This window comes from Protomyctophum parallelum (assembly GCF_964188405.1).
Source record: "Protomyctophum parallelum genome assembly, chromosome: 1".
Lineage (NCBI taxonomy): Eukaryota > Metazoa > Chordata > Actinopteri > Myctophiformes > Myctophidae > Protomyctophum > Protomyctophum parallelum.
In genome coordinates this window covers 65,365,105-65,386,781 of record NC_139697.1, presented here as the reverse complement: position 1 = coordinate 65,386,781, position 21,677 = coordinate 65,365,105, and the positions used below count along the sequence as shown (strand labels likewise).

General features: G+C 46.5%; 1 protein-coding gene across 1 annotated transcript in view; it reads left to right on the top strand.

Moving 5' to 3' along the window:
• unc119a2 (unc-119 lipid binding chaperone a2) overlaps positions 1 to 21,677 on the top strand; it is a gene marked incomplete at its 5' end in the record, with an annotated part of 36,556 nt that overhangs the window by 12,146 nt on the left and 2,733 nt on the right. The window contains 3 exons of the mRNA XM_083762746.1: positions 12,845 to 12,958; positions 13,609 to 13,708; positions 21,476 to 21,648. Coding sequence (XP_083618872.1) covers positions 12,845 to 12,958; positions 13,609 to 13,708; positions 21,476 to 21,648 — 387 coding nt within the window. The remainder of the gene's footprint in view (positions 1 to 12,844; positions 12,959 to 13,608; positions 13,709 to 21,475; positions 21,649 to 21,677) is intronic.

Genomic DNA, 21,677 nt, shown 5'->3' with positions numbered 1-21,677 from the left:
CTGCTCTTCTAATCTTCTAATTTCATCTGCTTTCTTTCCACTTGTCTTTTTTATCTCCTCATCTCTGTGTTCCAGACTCCTGCCCTCCCTTGAGTCCCCTACATCTACATTAGGCCCTGTTCACACCTGGCATTAACACACATTTCATATCTGGATACAGTGGATAGCATTGGCCAACGAGGTCATTTTGATGCTGATGGCTGAACCATCTAGAACAGGGTTTTGTCTGTATGTCTATATGGCCCAAATAAAAGTAGACCAATCACAGCTACAGTAACACTGCTTTGTGAACGACATCATGAAAACAGAAACTTAATAGAATGGTGTGGCTTGCTGTAGCAGAGAACGGACATACAGTAGCCTACACACCACAACACACTGAAGGTGGCAATTCGTTAGCAAACAGAACTCATTGTGATTTGTGTGGCTTCCTTTATGCACAACTGCTCACCTAGCTAGTAGCTAGTTATCGTATTGATAGCTAAATGTTGGGAAGGGAGGCCACACCATTGTTGACGTTTTTGTTTTGTTTTTGTGTGTGTTGAAATGTATGTTCATGTCAAAGGTCGTGACCAGCGTGGTCACGAGGTGCATACACATCCAAAAGGTGCTCGAACAGAAGAGATAAGCCAAAGAGAAGGAAGAAGTCTGCACACCGTTCCGAATGTTGTTAAAACCAGTCCCATAAGACAGACCTACTGTACATCACCTATCTACAGAAACAGTCTTGTGTAATCCCTGTGGTCTTTATTGGTGGTGGTTTGAATCGTGTGTGTGTGTGTGTGTGTGTGTGTGTGTGTGTGTGTGTGTGTGTGTGTGTGTGTGTGTGTGTGTGTGTGTGTGTGTGTGTGTGTGTGTGTGTGTGTGTGTGTGTGTGTGTGTGTGTGTGTGTGTGTGTGTGTGTGTGTGTGTGTGTGTGTGTGTGTGTGTGTGTGAGAGAGAGAATGGGAAAGGGGGTCAGTAAGAATGAATGCATGTTCTATATCTGGATATGGCAAATTTGTCTGTACAATGGAACGTATTCATCACATCTATACGAGTAAGAGGCTGTGGTCCGACTTTTAGTTTCCTTGCCAACAAGGCCAAACCAGACAAAGGTAGCTTGCTGTGCCTTATTGGGGGTCACTATGGTGACCACATCAGCTGACGTGACTTTTAGGAATACAGGAAGCACTCTGGAGGCTGAATGGAAGCATTTTAGTTTGAGTGTTGATAAGCCAACTGCCACAGCTGTGAGCAATATTTGACTGGGAGGTACATGACTCAGACAGAGCTACAGGTGGAAGAAGCCAATTCCCAAAAATAAAAAGGTATCTTACTATCCTTGTCCCCTCTCTCGGTTCTCCTGTGGAGGGACACAGAACATTCACACTAACCCCCTGCTATCTTATCTTAGACTCTTAGAGGATTAGCATTTAAAAATGGCTTCCTCTCTTCCACAGTGCCATGCTATGTCCCTTGCCCATCGCTGTCACGTGACGTAGCTAGCCAACCCGGTAACAATACACAAACCGAGAAATACCAAGGCACACTTGAGCACTGATCTCTGTATTTGCAGTTGCACTGCATGTGAGGCTGTTAACGCTGCTCTCAGTAGGCCAAACCCAATCAACAAGGTTCTGTGTCCTACACTGTGGGATAATAATAATAATAAACTTTATTTATATCCTAGCACCTTTTTTAGACAATGTCACAAAGTGCTTATCAATATAAAAACAACAGTGAATCATGATCAACAAGGCAGAATAGAATTACAGTGTCAGTGGAAATGACATTACATTAAACTAGATCCCATTATGAGCCTTTGCTATAACTGCTAAGCCTTTAATATGGTTTCATATGTCGGTGGTCTTAACACGCTACACCAGGGGTCGGCAGTAAGACTGGCCTCAGGCCAATCTTTTTATGAGCCATTATTAGATGGTGGACCAGAATATAATTAATGGCTAATGTAAGAACTGGAAGAGAAAGCCTTATATAAAATACTAAATGTATTGCTTTAAATGTTAATAAATAAATATTCTGTGTGGTATAACTGCATACGGATACAATCTGCTGTCAGGAAGAAACCACCTAAGTCTAAAATGTAAATTGTTCAGAAAATGGAAAAAATAAATAAATCAGGAAATGAAGAAAACCTTATAAAAATGAAAACAAACCAATACTGCCTCATCAAAGTTGGGGTTGTGACTATTGTATAATTGTATTGTAATTACTTGCATGATAGGGGGAGAGGTGGTGGAGTTTAGCAGACAGTTTGAGGGTCCAATGGAGTTAAGAGGTTTTGTCCAAAGCGCTTTTTACTGCTTTGGTCATTGGTTCAATATCTTTCTAACCAACACACAGACGAAAAGGGTGTTCAATAAGATTTATGCAAAAAAATCATAAACCTCCGAAATTTTGTTAGGTTTCCTCCCGACAGCAACGATATGCTGATAGAAATATTATTGTAATATTGCGCAGGCCACATCCTTGAATGTGAGGATATTTTAGTTCATTAAAAAGTTTAAAAGGAACATCTGGAGACAGTCGAACAGAGATAACCTCTTCATTTCATTGTCAAAGTATTTGTATACTATGTGCAGTGACAATAAATTGAATCTAATCTAATCTAATAAACACACGCTCTTACAAAGAACAGTAGCTCTTTGATTGTTCAAGCTCTCTTCAGTGAGAAACAGTACATTGTTAGGAATCTGTTCATCAGAACAAATATATATTTATTTTAATGCAATACATCATTTTCACACTGATGTACAACTCATTCTACACAGGCAAGGAGCGAGCGTTCCGACGGCGATATCGTGCGAAAAACTGTCCTGGCCTTGAACCAATCAAATAACCGCAAAACCTTGCTCAAATAGAGACTCTGTGAGCGAATATAGGAGGGGTGGACGACGTCGCTGCACGGCACGTTGTCGCTCATGGACCGTGGTATGTCAGGACAGTCAATGAAAAACATGTATTCTAATGAGATTTCATCGTAGGCAGTGTAGATGAGGTGTTACAATAAGTGTTCTTCCAGTACAAGTTGACTCTCGATTTAGACATTATAGCGGAAATGTGGGACTGTCAGGCACATATAATAAATTATAGTCTCCACCAGGCCGAAGGCATGGGGAGAGAGTATGTTTTGCACTCCGTCCATCCGTCCGTCCGTCCGTCCGTGTGTGTGTGTGTGCGTCCGTCTGTTACCAGCTAATCTCTGGCACCGTTGGCCCCATCCATGCCAAATCTTGCACACATATATGAATATCATCATATTATCGCAATTGAACCTACAGATCTACAGTACAAGCATACGTTTACATTGCCAAAGCAAGTGTCAAAATATAATAAAAACTGTTGAAAATGGGGAAATATACAATTGGAGGGGGTACAGAATTTTGTAATGTCACATTGCGTCGTTATATCCTTTGAATATACAGTGTGTGGCAATTTCTAATCAATGATGGAACAATTCTTTTTGATTTCCTGTCCACCTTTGGAGTTACATCATGGCAAGGTAAATAAACCTAAAAAATGTGGTATTGCCCTTTAAGCCCTACTTCATTCTTCGCCATGAAGTGTCACATAGGGGAAAGCCCTCTTGTGAGCTTGTAGATCGGCTATGTATTTAGTAATTTTTGAGAATGTTTGAAAATTAATTGAATTTAGAAAATGTTTTCCTATAATGACATGCCTCAAACCAGGTTGAAAGTGGTTAGTGTGCAGAGCATGCACAGAAACAGCCAGCTGTAGTGCAAATGCAAGCAAAGAGCCACAGTGCAGTGAAGCAGACACTACAGATCTCATGACATGCCAAAGCTGAGACAAGTGTTCATTTGGAGTGGGTTCTAGCAGTATGTATCGTTCCCAAACAATAGAGCGCCGAAGTCTGACGTCACTTTCAGTAGAGGGCGCCAATACACAGGTTCATGTATTTTTTCATTTCATTGCATTGTAATCCCCATAAGGCGAATTTGGGTGGCTTCATATAAGAACTGTGTTCGGGTAGGTGGATGCAGCCATCCACCTACCCGGAAATGTAGTCTCTGGGTTGTTTGACTCGATTCTAACGCTTATTTTGTTACTCTTTGGGTATATTTGTACATTTCCACCTTCAGTCGATGCTTCATATCCATATGAGTGAAAAGGCTGGGATGATCGGTTTATTTTTCAAACGCAGTTCTTATATGAAGAGATCTAAAATCCCCCTATGGGGATTTCAATGCAAATAAAAAATACATGAACCTGGGGACTGACGCCCTCTACCGACAGTGACGTCAGGACTTCGGTGCTCTATAGGTGAGGGACCCATTTTTGGTTTGCGGGACCTATTTCTATGGGTCGCGTCTCGTGAGTAAGTGTCTTCACTGTCATCTCTCTCTTTTCTTGTCTCTTCCATTGACTGCCTGCTCCTACGCACCTGTCCCAGTAGGTGAACAAATGGACCTTTTTAACAAAAATATTTTTTCTAAATATTCATATTTTCCACTCTTATATAAGCAAGGCTTAAGTTATTGACCTATAATGTATTTTTACTGAGTTTGGGTCGTTCCGTTGAAACACCAAAATGTATTTTTTTGGTGTCGAGCTGAAAGGTGTGTGTTATATTTGAATATAATTGAGGAGTCTTTATAGAGGGTACAGACGCAGGCAGTCACCAGTCGTCCTCCTGCATACATGGTTGCTAGGTGATGCCGACAAGAAGGGAATATAGCGTGGCCACTAATGGATTCTGCATATTGCTGTGAGAATGACAATACAAAAAACGCTGGATTTTTTGTAATGTAATTGGTTTCTGCTAGAAAATGTGTCGGAAAAATAGAGCCTATAAAAAGTATGTGTGCGTGTGTGCGTGAGTGGGAGACAGAGAAAGAGAGACAGTATACAGACAAGTAGCAGACTTCCTCCTGGCTGCTGCTTCTTTGTTTGTCTGTCTGTTTCTTTGTTCGTCTGTCTTTATCGTCCTCATAACACCCACATTGATAGATTTATTAACACTTATTATTATTAACACTTTCTAGTTACGGTAACTGTGAGGGATGTGTTAAAGAAACTCCAAACCACAACACTTCAGGGTTGTGCACGCGCCCGCACGCACACACACACACAACGTGCATGCTTGCAGGCAGGCACCAGGCATCGAAGACTTCCGGGTGGGCGTCGCTCCAAATGATGTGACGTAGCGCTGCACTAGGGGGGAGAGGAGGGGCCGGGGGTGACGGACAGATCGATGAGATCCAATCAGGGTGCGCGTTTTTCTGAGCCGCGACCCTCCCATCTAGGCCAGAAATGTCTAGCGTTAGCTCAGGCTAAGACCTGCGTAACTAACTCACAGATACATGGTGAGAAGATATCACAGTCAAAGCAAACTTGCATGAAGATCAGAATGAACAGATGCACGTGCACGCACGTGTGCTCGCACACACGTATGTGTATTATTATATATACTGTGTATATATAATTGTATATCCCTGAATTGACCTAGGCAGTGATCTGATTTTTAGGGATTTTTGGAGTTCGTAACAATCAAATGGAGCACTGACAGCTGCTTTATCTAGCTCTGAGTTAGCAAAAGGAACCTTTAGGGTCAGGAAGTCACAGTATATAAATGCACAGGCTATCTTTGGGGATGGATGACTCTAAAGTCCTTTATTCGGGGCTCAAAATTAACTTTTTTTCCTCATTGTCCTTCAACTGTCCCAAATTCTACTTTCAACATGTCCCAGACTAAGAATCATTGTCCCAAATTGAAGTTATTCTTTTCCATGCTGCATAGTAAATATAGTTGAATAACTTTTATCCTAGAATACATACGTGTGTGTGTGTGTGTGTGTGTGTGTGTGTGTGTGTGTGTGTGTGTGTGTGTGTGTGTGTGTGTGTGTGTGTGTGTGTGTGTGTGTGTGTGTGTGTGTGTGTGTGTGTGTGTGTGTGTGTGTGTGTGTGTGGCAGGCATGTTCTTCGAAGCCTGTGTATGAGGTCAATACTATGACAGTACAATGAACTCCCCATTGCATTTAGAACTGCAGACAGTCTTCCGCCATAGTCTGATGACTCACCTCTTCAGACCGTAGCACTTGCCATAGCCTCGACGACCTTGCAGGTTTATGCAACGGCAAAAAATGTAATTTAGAGATAGCATGTTATGTAGACAGATGCCATCCTATAGTGTTTTAATATACGGATATTCTACTGTTAGTCTGATGATAGTTTCTTCTTGTTTTACTTATGATGCTAGATGACTATTTCTATACATTTGATGAATTACCTTGTGATTAATAGCGTCTGCTAAATGCCTAAATTGTAAATTGTATGACGAGTTGAGTTGCCATATTGATGACATCAGATGACATCTCTATAGTTTACATGGGCATAAAAGGGACTCTGACAGACAGACAGACAGATCTCTGTATATGGCCATTAAATGGGAACAAAAGGGACTCTGACAGACAGACAGACAGACAGACAGACAGATATCTCTGTATATGGCCATTAAATGGGAACAAAAGGGACTCTGACAGACAGACAGATATCTCTGTATATGGCCATTACATGGGACACATACAGTTCTCCTGGTCTATCCATTCTTGTGCTTAACCTGAGGGCCACATTAGTAAAATTATGTGTACAAGAGGCCGGGGCCAAGGGCCAGTTGATAAAATGCAGTAGTAACCTTGATAACTGACACTGTATTTTTAAAAACAAAAACAAAAGTAACAGTGGTAAAGAATTAGTGTGAGATGATAAAATAAAAGCAACTGTTCATTTGGGGTTTAAGTGGCATTCTCTTTTCTGTTGTGTGTTTGAGCACAATTAGATAATTGGAAACACCTGCCAATCAATTAACCATGGCACTCATCCCTTGGTTCACTGTCAGCCTGGACACACTTGAACTTCCATGCGCGGCCAAAGGAAGCAGTTTTTTGCGTAATTTCCCAGTTTTTAGACAGCTGGTGGATGGAAATGAAGCTCCACCCACGCAGCAGAATGCCGCTGGAGCAAGCTTTTCCGGGAATCTGGCCGACATGGCAACCTGCCGCGTGGGTGGAGCAAAGTATTATAGACATGGACTTCATAGAAAGTGTAATTGGCTGACATTGTATCAGGATTTCTGTGAGACCAGCAGGATTGCATTCCTGTGGTAAAGGAGAATTCATTTAAAATGAAGACGTTGATCTGGCAGTCGCTTGTGTTGCACAGGGTTTAAGTACTGTACATGCCCACCACTGCGGAGTCTAGGTCTTCGGATCCTCTGAAGCGCATCCAGCTTGGCTGAACGTCTATACGACACAATTTGCTGTGTTTGGGGCAGGGAACCCAGACAGGGAGGACAATCTTTGTCACTGCGCTAGCAACTCCTACGGGCTGAGGCCTCGCTTCGCCTGTCAGTGCGGGAGATGTGTTGAATTGGAGGAGTAGGACAGAGGTGCTACATTCTCCCTGTGACGACTCCTCAGAGTCCTCACTGGCAGGTGCACCAGTAGGTGCCAAAACAACAGAAATGTGTGAGGGAGGGTTAGAGGCATTATGAAAAAAGGGTAAAAAATAAATAGAAATAGCTGGCTACACACACAGGGAAACAAGTACAGGAGTGTTACTCCATGGGGTCAGCCAGTAGCGGAGATTGTAGAATTGAGCGAGAAGTGAGATTTTATTAGTGCAGTGACGTCATTAAATTAACCTATCAACGTAACACGTCGCAACCTGCAAGTACTCTTTCCTATAATGGTTTGGGGGCAAGGGGTATTCATTTTAAATCATCCTGCATCCTTATCCTGACCTAAACCCCACTTAACCCATGCGTAAACGTAACCCACTCGTAAAGGCTGCACTAGGGAGGAATACAAGGTCACCCTTTGTATATACCATCTGGCTATAGCCAGATTATGCTACACCAGACACCTCGTGCAAAGCAAACTGGCTTCAGCCTAATACATTCACTAGGTTGATTCAGGGCATATGGTGCCCCAAACCATTGTGCATCTGACTTGGAATGGTCTCATAATGGTGCTTTTCTCTGCATGGTAGACAGGACAAGGACAGGACAATTAATAAGATTAATAATAATAATAATCAGGACTGAATGTAAGTTTGAACAGCAACGAAAGTTAGGAGTCTTATGTCCACAACTATAACTATATTGTTCACCGCTGTCTTCAATATACTGTAGTTGTGTTGTGGAGTCTAACATTCACTTGAGTTAGAAAGATTTTTTTAAACAAATATCTTTATAATTTGTTGCACTTTGTTATAGTGCTTGGTGTGGACGGCCCATAAAAGCGCCGCTTGCAAGGCTTTTAGAGGTTGTGCTGCTCCTTGCAAAAGTACAGCAAAGTACAAATAGATTCGAACTGACCAACTGGCCATTGTTTCCTGAAAGAGGGTATACACAATTGAACATGCATAAAGTGAGTGTCAAATCGAGTGGCAAAGTGAGTTTAAACGTTGTTTAATGCAATCAGATAGGACTTTTCTGTTTGGATGTATATGAGCAGGACCAGAAATTAGTTTTTTTCTACTAGGCCTTCCCGCATAACTTCCGCATATGGTGATGATGTCAACACGCATACCCTCTACAGCTGACCAATGCTCTCATTAATGGGACAAAACATTAAAAAATGAACATTTCCAAAATAAGAGAGTATGTACAGTATTATGTGCAAGTTATTTTGTACAAGCAGACATTTTGACCTAAAGTGTGGCATTAGAGAAGTCCACCAAAATCAATAGTGTACTGTTTATTGCGACCAAAGGTCGCAGTTAACTATGGAATCGTGTATTTCCTGTCCGTCAGTGTATGACTCAAAATCCCCCATACATGGGAATTGGGAAAGCATGGTCCCCAGGTCTCGTGACATCAAGTGACATCATCAGTGATGAAGAACCCTGATGTCATAGTAAATGCGACTTGCTGTCGCAATTAAGCCCATATATGGAGATCCCTGATGTCATCAATATTTACGTTCTCAACAGGCCCGAAGATTAAGGCCCGACCCTAGCTAGGCCCTCATCAAACCTTGTACACTCAAGACACTGTCCCCGCTGTCACTCTTAGATCTCCATATATGGAGCTGACCTCTTCTGCCATTATGTTGATCTGACCTCATCAAACCCTGTACACTCAAGACACGCTCCATATGTGGCCAGTACAGAATTCATTCCATATGTTGATCTGACCCCCCCCCCCCCCCCCCATGCAAAAGCGCGAGCGTTCGCCCAGCAATCTGCTGTCACCCAGGCGGATATGTTGATCTAACGGTCCCCATACCAAAGCGCCAGCGCTCGCCCATAGTCTGCTGTCACTCAGGCGGATGCGTGCACGTCGCGACCTAGACCTTTAGGGCTTTTTCTTCATTTATATTTTTTATTTCCTGATAAGGAACATTTTGGAGTTAGATGGTTTCTTCCCGAAAGCAGAGATATCAAATGTAATGAATTGATTACATAATAGTGAAACCCAGAAAATCTCGATCTTTTAAATAGTTTAGCTTTAATTGTGAAGCCCTACAATTCAGCTACTCGTTTTCGAGATATATTTACTGTTTGGGGACCAAAGTTGTGGACTGATTGACGGAATCGTTGTCCTTGGAGCTCCGTCGCTAAAAAAACATTCAGCAGGATAAAGCATTGCATTTACTGTCATCCTCCAACAGGCCACCAAGGTCGTGCATGCGTAAATTCACATGCGTATTTGTGTGTTTCTAAGTGTATGACAGGACCCAGAATGAAACAGCAGGTGCTTCCTGTGAATCAGTCAGTACTGTGTCAGAGCTGTGTGGAGACGTGGTGTTAATTGTTTTTCAGGACGCTAGCGTTGCACACCCCACTGACAGAGAGGCATGGTGTCACACTGTATTACATCAGACACAAGTAGCAGCGCAATATACAGTACACACGCAAGGAAGGGAGCAACCTCCTGAATGGTGGAAAAGAGAACACACATGCACACACACACACACACACACACACACACTTTGGCAAATTAACAGCCATTCACAATTTCACATTCAAACCACCTTAACAATCAAGGCTTACAAGACTGTTTCTGGGTACTAGCTTACTAGGAGGTGTGACCCCAACTATTGTCTTTGTTACAAATACACTATAATACAATTGCTTGCTTGTACGGACCTATTTGGTATTGGTTTATGGACTATTGGGGCGTCGGACTAACGCTACGCACACTTTATGAAACATTTACCCACAAACAATAAAATAACATAAAAATAATATAAAAAGGTAAATTGCAAGATTGGTCACTAGCTTGGCGTGAAGCTACTAACTGAGCCAGATTCAATATTCAGCCTGGAACACATTTCCCCATGGTTGGACTGATTGGTAGAATTCACACCCAAGAGGACGACCCTGCCATGCATAGTCCACCATAGATAGGTGAATGAACTGTATCTGTCTGTGGGCAGGCATATGCTGTGCCTGTGTGTGCGTGAGTGTGTGCGGCTGTATGAGTTGAGGATTAGAGGTATAGGTATTTTTTATTATGCTGTAACATTTGACTCACTGCTCGTTTAGCATCAGTGCAATTTGAAATGTATTTTTGAAATGAAATGTACTATTTTGTAATGTAATATAATGTATTTTGTTATGTTTTAATTTATTTCTGGACTCTTGGAAGATTAGCCGAAAGGCTAAAAGAGATCCAAATAAAAATCAAAAATCTAATCGTGGCCTGGGCTGGCTTAGCGGTCCAGGAATCTATCAATAAAAGGCAAAAAATAAAAAATAATTCACACCCATAACTGCATAGGCCACACCTGAATGAAACGGTGCTGCCCTGGTCGCTCAGCCACTGAGTATGTATTGAGGTATGGACACAGATGACCCAGACAGTATGTATTGAGGTATGCACACAGATGACCCATTTGCTCATGTCACAAGTTTGAATCCAGCTCATGATTTCATTTTTATAGCGCTTTTTCAAGTGCTCAAAGCACTTGACAATGGTTCATTCATTCATACATTGGGAGGTGAAGCAGTCGACGCCAGCGTCCTCACTTCCCACATTCACACACCAATGGTGGCAAGCTCACACCGACCAACTCATTGGAGGCAATATAGGGTTCAGTGTCTTGCCCAAGACATGTAGACAGGAGGAGCCGGGATTCGAACCGCCGACCCAGGGGTCATTGGACGACCTGCTCTACCTACTGAGCCACAGTCTCTCTCTCTCCCCCCCCCTCCCTCCACTGGGTCCCTGCCTCTTTCCACCGCCCTGTCAGAAAATCTGAATGCCCTCAAGCGATTGAATTAGTCCCCTGTCTCTCTCTCCGTTTAGGGTTAGCTTTGTTTTTCATTTTTGCAGCTGCGTCTCGTGAGCTGAGGCAGTTGCCAGGGTGAGCTGGGGCGTGGGGTGGTGCAGGTTCCTTTCTGGAGACAGATTCTGTCGTTAACCTGTCTGCCATCAGGTGGAAGAGGAACCAGGAAGTGTGTGCTGAGCAGAGGAACGCTAATCAGCAGTGTCACCGCCTGGTGATGGCAGGAAGGATTAGAGGAGTAAAAATAACTTCCCTTTCATACCACAGCGACGTGTGTGTGTGTGTGTGTGTGTGTGTGTGTGTGTGTGTGTGCACGCACATGCTTGTGTGGGTAGGGCTTTGTATTGTTTTTGTGTTTGTATGCTCACATGTTTTCCCCTGGTTGCATGCATGGTGGTGATATTCCAGTTTGTTATGGCAGAGGATTCAATGCAATCAATTTGATGTCAACATTTAAACTTGGAAATGCCAACAACAAAGGCAAAACAGCATATCCGCTGTTTGCTAAATTCTGATTTTAGGGACCAAACTTTCAGCGTAGCCTGGTTGCTCGGCCAGTCAGTGTGCTATTAAACCATGCAGAGAAAGTCTGGTTACTCGGCCAGTCAGTGTGCTATGAAACCATGCAGCGTAGCCTGGTTACTCGGCCAGTCAGTGTGCTATGAAACCATGCAGCGTAGCCTGGTTGCTCGGCCAGTCAGTGTGCTATGAAACCATGCAGCGTAGCCTGGTTGCTCGGCCAGTCAGTGTGCTATGAAACCATGCAGCGTAGCCTGGTTGCTCGGCCAGTCAGTGTGCTATGAAACCATGCAGCGTAGCCTGGTTGCTCGGCCAGTCAGTGTGCTATGTAACCATGCAGCGTAGCCTGGTTACTCGGCCAGTCAGTGTGCTATGAAACCATGCAGCGTAGCCTGGTTGCTCGGCCAGTCAGTGTGCTATGAATCCATGCAAGTGCAAAACAAGCTGCCCTTGAGTGTTGGGGATAAGAGTGCTACTTGTGACGGCTGCGCCTTCATCCCACTTAATCTCAAATTGAGTTCAGAAGGTACGGTAAAGGTTTCTATGGTAATGTCAACAGAATACATAGACGAACAGACTTTTATCAATGAGAACTGTGAAATCCTTCATATACCCCTCTCCCACCATCTCTCTTTCATCTCCCTCTGTGCATGGCTGATTGCTATTGCTATACTGCGACTCTCATGTTTGCAACACCAGCATACGATGGAGTATAAATCAGGCTTAAATCAGATTAGACTTGGAACAAAAAGTGTTCATATCCACAACATAGCAGTTGGCACATGGTAAGTGACAGAGGACGACTGCGCTATGAAGAACTGCTGATTGACACTCCACTCAACAGTGGATTTTATGCATCCAAACTGTATTATTATTATAAGACCTGAGGGCGATTCTACAAATAAAATAAAATCTATTTCTCTGTCACTGGTTCGGAAACTTTTTCATGTCAAGGACCTGCAAAATTATTGATATTTGGCCGCAGACCGTGACCCTGAGAAGCAAAGAGTTACACATGTTTTAACCTTCTCTCTCTCTCTCTCTCTCTCTCACTCTCTCACTCTCAGACTACCTGTGTGGCCCAGATGAGAACGTATACAACATTGACTTCACCCGGTTCAAGATCAGAGACATGGAGACGGGAACAGTGCTGTTTGAGATCACCAAACCCCCATCTGCAGGTCAGACACTTCACTCTGGGAATGCTGGGAATTCTCTAGTGATGTGAAAAATATAATGATGAGAAATAGATTTATTTTGATTTCTAACTTGAAATATAAGGGAAAAAGAACCATCTCTCATCATCACCCCCCCCCCCCCCCCCCTTAACCTTGAGCCACCCTCAGTTAATTTCTGATTTTCATTTGTGTTTTGTATGAATTATTCAGAAATCTGATTTCAGTAGATATATATACAAGGAGGTGCAAATTTGTTGTTTTGTTGTTAAGGAAGTTTATAGAGCAATTGTCAGTACTATATTTGCAGTATAAACATTTTAAAGAATTATGTCCGATCCATAAATACTAAGCCGTGTTTTAATATATTATATTTTATTTTAAAAATGTAGGCATATTGAGAATATTTACTGAGCAAATATGCCTTTTTACAGCAACCACCTGCTTCACATACACTGACTCACATGTTCATACAGTTGTATGAACACTGAACAGTAGGCTACTAAAATCATGAGTAGCTCCATTCAGCTTGTATTGTTATGCACACACATGCACACGTACACACACATCTGCACACGCACGTACGCACGCACGCACGCACACAAATGTATGTGAATTGATTGGGTTGATTATTGATACTTTACTCTTAAACTCAGAAAGACCAGGAGAGAGGAAGGATATTGATCCAAATGCCGGCCGCTTTGTCCGTTATCAGTTCACCCCAGCCTTTCTCCGACTGCGACAAGTGGGAGCCACGTAAGTGTGTGTGTGTGTGTGTGTGTGTGTGTGTGTGTGTGTGTGTGTCGTAGACTCGTAACCAGTAAAGTATTTGAGCAACAAAGAAATACTGCCTCATCAAATTTGGTGACTTTATATATTGTCAATTACTTTCATGAGAGGGGGAGAGGTGGTGGAGTTAGTTGCTTTAGAAGACAGTTTGAGGGTCCAATGGAGTTCAGAGGTTGTGTCCGAAGCACTTTTTACTACTTTTCATTGGTTCAATATATATATATATATATAACACACAGACATCAAGGGTGTTCAATAGCACTGATTTATGCAATTTATTTTAATAAAAAATAAAAAACGAAGAGGTTTCTTTAGAAACCAAGGTTTTGTAAGTAGAGTGAGCGAAATACTTCACTCTATGGGATGTTTCCCTTTGCGGAGCAAAAGGGCAGAAACTTCATTCATGAACTCCCACAGCCATATGCTCCTAAAATATGGCCTGTGGGTTTAAGAGCGATGACGTAGATGCCCTGCTTCTCGAAGCATCTAGGCTGCCTCTACGTCACAGCGCGCTCATTCGAACACTTTTCCTTCTGCCGGGCCAAGACAGAAGGGTGTTTCGAGTGAAGTATTTCGCTCACTCTACTTACAAAACCTTGGTTTCTAAAGAAACCTCTTCGTTTTGTTAAGTATTCGTTCACGAAATACTTCACTCTATGGGACCTTATGAACTCCCGTGTCTTGAAAATAGTCAAGTGTGTTCAGGGCTATATAAGGTAACCTAATGAGGGCTGGGCAACCTCTGGTTGATAGCCCGGTCCCGGTGGAGAATGGTAGTAGCCTCGGGCTGATATACATTCTCAGTGTAGATGCTTCATGTAGGCCTGGTATATCCAGGGCATCTAGACTTATGTGATTACACATGGTTTAATGGCCTAATAGGTCCATTATGGTGCGGCAGCCCCCAACACTGCGTGCGCCACAGAGGGCGCTGCCACGTCTAGGTTATAGTATGTGGCAAATGTTGAGGGAGAGGACCAGCTCGCTGCGGTACAGACCTCTTGGATTGGGACACCCTTACAGAGTGCCCAGGATGCTGCCATGCCTCTTGTGGAGTGAGCCCTCAGCGCTTGTGGGGGCTCCACTCCCTGACTAGTATAAGCCAGGCGGATGGTCTGCACTATCCAATTGGAGATGCTGACCGTTGTGACAGGCTTTCCTTTGGTCATGGTACCCCAGGATACGAATAGTTGATTCCCTATCCTGAAGGGGGCCGTCCTGTCCACGTATGCTCGTAAAGCTCTCACTGGACAGAGACAGTTTAACCTCCTGTCTTCGTTAGAAGCAAAAGGAGGGGGGTGGAAAGCCTGTAGGTCCACTGGAACGCACACGGAGAGAGCGTTCTTGGGGATGAAGGCTGGGTTGGGTTTGATAGTGACCTTGGTTGACCTGTCATCGAACCTCATGCACTCTGGCGAGGTCGAGAGGGCGTGTAGGTCGCTGACCCTTTTAGCAGTTGTCAAGGCAACTAGGAGGGCTACCTTCAGTGTCAGGTTCTTCAAACTAACTGTCGTCAGTGGTTCGAAGGGATCCTTGGTTAAGGCCTCCAGGACTAGGGTTAGATCCCAGGAGGGGACCAGGGATCTGTTGACCCTGTGTTCCCTTCGTACGCCCTTAACGAACTGCCTAACTAGAGGGTGTTTCCATACCGTCTCGTTTTCGAACCCCACATGGCAGACTGAGATTGCTGCCAAGTTGTTTTTGACCGAGGAGAGACCTAGTCCCCTGTCTAGGAACTCTTGTAGGAAGGTCAAAATGTCCACTACTGACGCTTGGTAGGGGACCACTTGGGTAGGCCGTGTTGAGCACCACTGCTCAAAGACGTGCCATGCCGTGTCATAGCGGGCCCTTGTTGATGGAGCCCTTGCCCTCTGAATTGTGGCTATGACATTCGGAGGGAGGCCTACGTCGGACAACATCACCCTCTCACGGGCCAAACCCATAGGTCTAGGTCCTGGGGGCGAGGGTGAAAAATCTCCCGACCTGCTTGAGTGAGGAGATCCACTCGTAGAGGGAGTTGCCACGGTTGGTCGTAGAGGAGGTGAGTTATCTCCGACCTCCAGACCCCCCAGGCTGGGGCTACTAGTAGCATTGTCAGACCCTGAGTCCTCACTCTGTCCAGAGTGGGGGGAATGAGGGTCAGTGGGGGAAATGCGTAGAGTAGGCCTTTGGGCCATCGGTGTGACAGGGCGTCTAGTCCCAGCGTCGATGGCCCCTCTATCGAGAAGAAGAGGGGGCACGTCGTGTTCCCTTCTGTGGCGAATAGGTCCGCTTCGGGTGTCCCGTACTTGCTCCAGATCTGTGTGACCACCTGTGGGTGTAGAGACCAGTCTGAGTAGCGGAGAGGTCCTCTGGACAGCAGGTCTGCTCCTGTGTTCAGAATACCGGGGACGTGACATGCTGTGATGGACAGAAGCCGAGAGTCGCTCCATAGAATGAGCTCTCGAGCTAACTGATGAAGACGGGGGGACCTGAGACCGCCTTGTTTGTTTATGTAACACATCGTCGTTGTGTTGTCTGTTCTCACCAGCACGTGACAACCCTGTATGAGCGGTTCGAATTGCCTCAGAGCGAGGAAAACCGCCATCAGTTCCAAATAGTTGATGTGGGAGGAGCGTAGGTGCTCTGACCACACCCCCCTGGTTGTGGCACCCTCCAGCGTGGCTCCCCAGCCTGTCATGCTTGCGTCTGTGGTGACCACTTTCCTGATCAGAGGTCTCCCCATGGGGACTCCTTCTGAAAGGATCCGTCTGTTTATCCACCATTGTAGGGCTAGTATGCAGTGTGACGTCACTTCTACCCGTTGGTGGCGACGGTACATAGGTACACGCAGAGAGTTCATCCATAGCTGGAATGGTCTCATGTGTAGCCTGGCCAGGCGGATTAAATGGATTGAGGAAGCCATTAGCCCCGCCATCCTGAGACATATGTGGAAAGGAATCGAGCGTCCTTTCTTGAAAGACGTTGCCGATTGTATCATCGCGTCTAATCTCTCTCGACTCAGGCGAGCTCTGTAAGAGACTGAGTCTAGCGTTATACCGATGAAGTCTATTGACTGTGTCGGCGTTAACATGCTCTTCTCGTAATTGATTTGAAATCCGAGAGAGCGGAGGTGGCTGAGCACTGTGTGTGTGTGTGACAGCGTCTCTTGTTGAGAGTCTGCGGATAGGATCCAATCGTCTATGTAGGTTGCTAGACGAAGACCCTGTTGTCGCAGTGGGGCTATCGCCGCTGCTGTACATTTCACAAAGACTCTCGGACTCAGGGACATTCCGAAGGGAAGTACCGTGTATTCGTATACTTTCCCCTCGAACCCGAAGCGCAGAAATTTTCTGTGCGGTGGGTATATTGGAACGTGAAAGTATGCGTCCTGTAAGTCTATTGACGTGAACCAGTCCCCTCTGCGGATTGATCGCAGTAGGACTGGTGGCGTCAACATTTTGAAGCGGAAGGTTTTCAGATAGCGGTTGAGAGCTCTGAGATCCAATATGGGTCGGAGCCCCCCCCCCTTCTTTTTCACCAGGAAGTAACGGGAGTAAAACCCGTTCATTGCCTGGTTGTGAGAAACCTCCGTGATGGCACCTTTTTGCAGGAGGGATCGGATTTCCTCTTGTAAAATGCCTGCTTCCTGTCCCCTCGCTTGAGAGAATAAGATCCTCTCGAAGGTGGGCGGTTTCGACACGAACTGGAGCCTGTATCCGGTCGCTATAGTGCGCATGATCCATGATGATGCTCCGCACTCTCGCCACTTTGACAGATGACGTGACAGGGGGTTCCCCGTGTGTGGGGGGAAACCCGCCTGTATAGTGGTGTCTCTCTGTGGCCTGTGGGTACCTTGAGACGGTTTGCCTAGGGGAAAACTCACCTTGTGTGTAATGTCTCCCTCTAGTGGATTCTTCGGGTAGTGAAGAAATATTTTGGCGTGGTGGTCCCGGCCTGTAACAGCTTGTGCTGTTACAGTATGGGTTATCTCTCCCATGGCTGGGCTTGTGCCCTTCAGAGTTCGTTGTGTTGTTTTTTGTGTTTTTTTGTTTTTTTGACACTTTATTAAAGCAAAAACATTGACACTTTGTGAATTGCACATAACAACATTTTGGTACGTGTGTACACTGCTGCCCGTGGCAGTCTGCACACTCGTCCTCAAGCGCTTTGACGCCGGCTCGGAGGCGAGGTCCGTGACCACTGCCTCCGGCCTCGAACTCTGTGGGAGAAATCGGGGGGGTGAGGCTAGGACCCCCCTCTGGGACCTGCCATGCGGGTCACTTCCGCTTCCCAGCGCCTCGGCCCCTGGACGCTCCTCCTCTGGGCTTGTAGGGCGGGGGGGAGCGGCGACGGTCGGTGCGTGGACCCTGCGGTTGACGCTGTCTGTCTCCGGAGTAGTCCCTCGGGGGCCCGGGTGGGTCCTTGCTGGACGTCCTGGGCTTCCATGGGGCACGCTTGCCCCTGCCGCGGCCCGGTGGAGCCTTGGCAGCCAGTGGCTGAAGAGCCTTCATCGTCTTGGTGGAGGTCTCTGCCTGCTGGATGGAGACCGACATGTCCTCGAGAACCCCATGGAAGAGGCTCTCGTGTGATATGTCCCTCCCTACCATGTCCCTCTTCACAGAATCGGGGAGAGGGGCGAGGTTCACCCACCTCATCCGCTCCTGGAGGATGGAGGACACCAGAGCTGCTCCAGTGTGCTTGGTGACATCATATTGGAGCTGGGCCAGCTCGTGTACCAGGCGGCGCATCTCAGCCAGGTTTTCTGGGGTGGATATGTTGCCCATTTTCAGCAGGAGAGCCTTCATGGATCCATGCAGGAGGCTTCCTGCGTTGAGTCCCCTGGCGACGAAGGTCATGTGGTCATACAGCCACCTGTTGATCTTAGACCCTTCTTTGTCGGCCACACTGGAGAAGACTGGTTCTTTGTCCTGTGGGATCACAGTTGGGGCTTGGGGGTTAGCCAGGTACGAGGCCATGGCTCTGTCCATGGAGGGCATCTTGAGCAGGTTCAGCTTCTCCATGTCCTTCATTTCAGTGGCCGCCCTTTTGCCACGGCGGTGGATGGCCTCTACCTTGACTATAGGGTTGGTCCAGGCTTTGCTGAGCAAGGTCTCAAAGCCTGAGGCCTGAGGAATGGCCTGCTTCTTTGGTACAGGAGGGGGGACGTACTCATCGCTGCGTCCATCCCACTTCACCTTCTCGCTGGGGATCTCCTCCCAGGCGTGGTCACAGCGGATAGCAGCCCTTTTGTAGATCTCCATCAAGGTTGAATTATCCTTGGGGAGAGCAGCGCGAGGCTGAGGTGGGGGTGTTACCTGTCTGTCGACGGGGGGAGGAAATTCCTCTACCTCGTCGTCTTCACTGTCCTGGAAAGGGCGGCGAGTGTACTCGTCTGCCTCTGACGAGTCGTTCTGGTAGTTGCCCTCGTCTACGACTTCATAGCGCTCGCAGTCTCTCTCCTGGAAGGAGGGGAGTTCGTCGTAGTCGATTTCCCCCTCTTCAGCGTCAGCCCAGTCCTTAGTGGGGGCCTTGCTGCGTGGTGGAGAGGCTTCTAGGCGGGCTGCCATGGTAGTAGAGACCGCAGTGCGAAGACGAGGCTTTGCTATCGGTCTGGCGGAGCGCTCCTCCATGGTAGCCGGGATCTCGCGGCCGCGAGGCCCGGTTGCTGGTGTACTCACTTGACGAGGTATCAGAGGGCGAGAGCCGCTCTTAGGTCTAGCTCCGTCAGCTTCGTAGCGGGCTGCGGTGGCCCTGTCTGCCGCTGCCTGGGAGGAGACCGTAGCTGTAGCACGGCTACGAGGGGCCGGTATAGGCCGCTCTCGCTCTTGAGTGGAGCCTCTGGCTGTGCGAGGCGAAGCTGGGGTATAGTCCAACTTCTGCCTCGGTCCATAGTGCTCTTGCTCGTCGAGTGTGTACTTTTTGTAGAACTCATCGACGCGCCTCAGCCTACCTCGTAGGTGGGTGAAGTCCATCCTTCTGCATTTTTCGCAACCAAATAGGTCGTCGAAATCGAGAAGGGCGTTGCGTGCATGATCCACGCCGAGGCAGTACAGACATACTTCGTGTCTGTCGGTGCCGGACATCTTGTTGCCGCATCCCGCCACAGTGCACCTCTTCTGTGGCTCGGGAGTGATGCCTCTTCGGCGGCGTCTAGCTGCGGCGGCGGTCTCTCTCACCGGGGAATACATGCTTGTAGCTCGTAGTTTTCCGTCGAGAGGGGGACCAGGAATTAGCTAACTTTGTGAAAGGGCTTCGTGGCCACGAACGTGAAGAAAGCTAATTTGCTACGGGCTTCCAGGCCGTGTAGCTTAGGTGAAAGCTAGACTAGCGAGAAACGGGCTTACCGGCCTCGTAAAACACCAGGTAGCTTATCGTATAGTCTCTAGGTGAAAAACTAGACTAGCGAAAACTGGCTTACAGGCCCCGTACAACACCGGCTAGTTTAACGTTGAAGGTGCTATGCTAGCGCTAAGCTAGTGAGTAACAGGCTACGAGAGCGAGCTAGCTCGCTAGAAAAGATAGCACCTTGAACCTTCGTTGAGACTGAGGCTATGCTAACCGTAGCGGGCTTGTTAGCCCCGAGACGAGAAAGATAGCACAATAGAAGGTAGCGCCTTGCTAAGCTAACCGCTAAGCGGCGCTAGCTGTAAGCTAGTTGTTACCCTTCTACTTTTGGCGGTCTTTTCGAAATGTTCTGATAATAGAACTTACGAACCGTTTAGGAGCTTTGTTTCTGCAGAGTTTTTGCGAAAGATTCTGTCGGAAGAAAAGTCCAAGTATCAGGGAACCTCACGGTACTCGAGTTGCACTCTTGTCCGATTTTTAAGGTATTAATTGCCCTAAACACTTGACTTAGTAACAGAAGTCTGTCCTTTCAGCTCGGCAGAAGAAAAGCGAATGAGCGCGCTGTGACGTAGAGGCAGCCTAGATGCTTCGAGAAGCAGGGCATCTACGTCATCGCTCTTAAACCCACAGGCCATATTTTAGGAGCATATGGCTGTGGGAGTTCATGAATGAAGTTTCTGCCCTTTTGCTCCGCAAAGGGAAACATCCCATAGAGTGAAGTATTTCGTGAACGAATACTTAACAAAACCTACAAATTCGAGTTAGGTGGTTTAGGTGGCAACGAATTAGGACAATATTTAAGGTGCTAGCATATTATTCCAGGTGCAGGACATTATTCCAGGTGCAACATTATTCAAGGTGCGTATAGTCCACGGGTGGTTCAAGGAAGAGCTAAAGTCCAACTCAACTAGTCCCTAGGCTGGTATAATCCACAGTAGGTTCAGGAGGAGCAAAATAAGGTCTAGACTAGGGGCCAGCCTAATGACATCACCTGTCAGACTCATCAGGCTGCTGAGCAAGACTCGTGCCTTGCTCAGCATTATGACGACAGACTCATGCCATGTTTCAGCAGCAATCTGACTGGCTGTGGGCTGTCGGGTGAAAACTGTTACTTAGCCTGGTGGTGCTGCTCTTGATACAGCGGTAGGCCCTCTTGCCCTTCCGTGGGTGTTGTGAAGGGTTGAACAGTTGGTGACTTGGGTGGTGCTGGTCCTTGATGATGCACTGGGCGTTGACTACACACCGCTTGTTCTGCAGTCCCTGGAGCTTGCCTCCCATTATGCACTCCGCCGAACGCACTATTCGCTGGGAGCTGTAGGCTCCCTACGATGGTACAAGTTCATTAGCTAATAAGTAACCAAAGTACCTTGTCTTTCTACCAACTCGCCCCCCATTGTTCTCTTCCAGGGTGGAGTTCACTGTGGGAGACATGCCGATTGACAACTTCAGGATGATCGAGAGGCACTATTTCAGAGAGCAACTTCTGAAGAGTTTTGACTTTGAGTTTGGCTTCTGCATGCCCAGCAGCAAGAACACCTGTGAGCACATCTACGAATTCCCCCCTCTGTCAGAAGACATCAGTGAGTAGTGCACGCACACAGTTAACTAG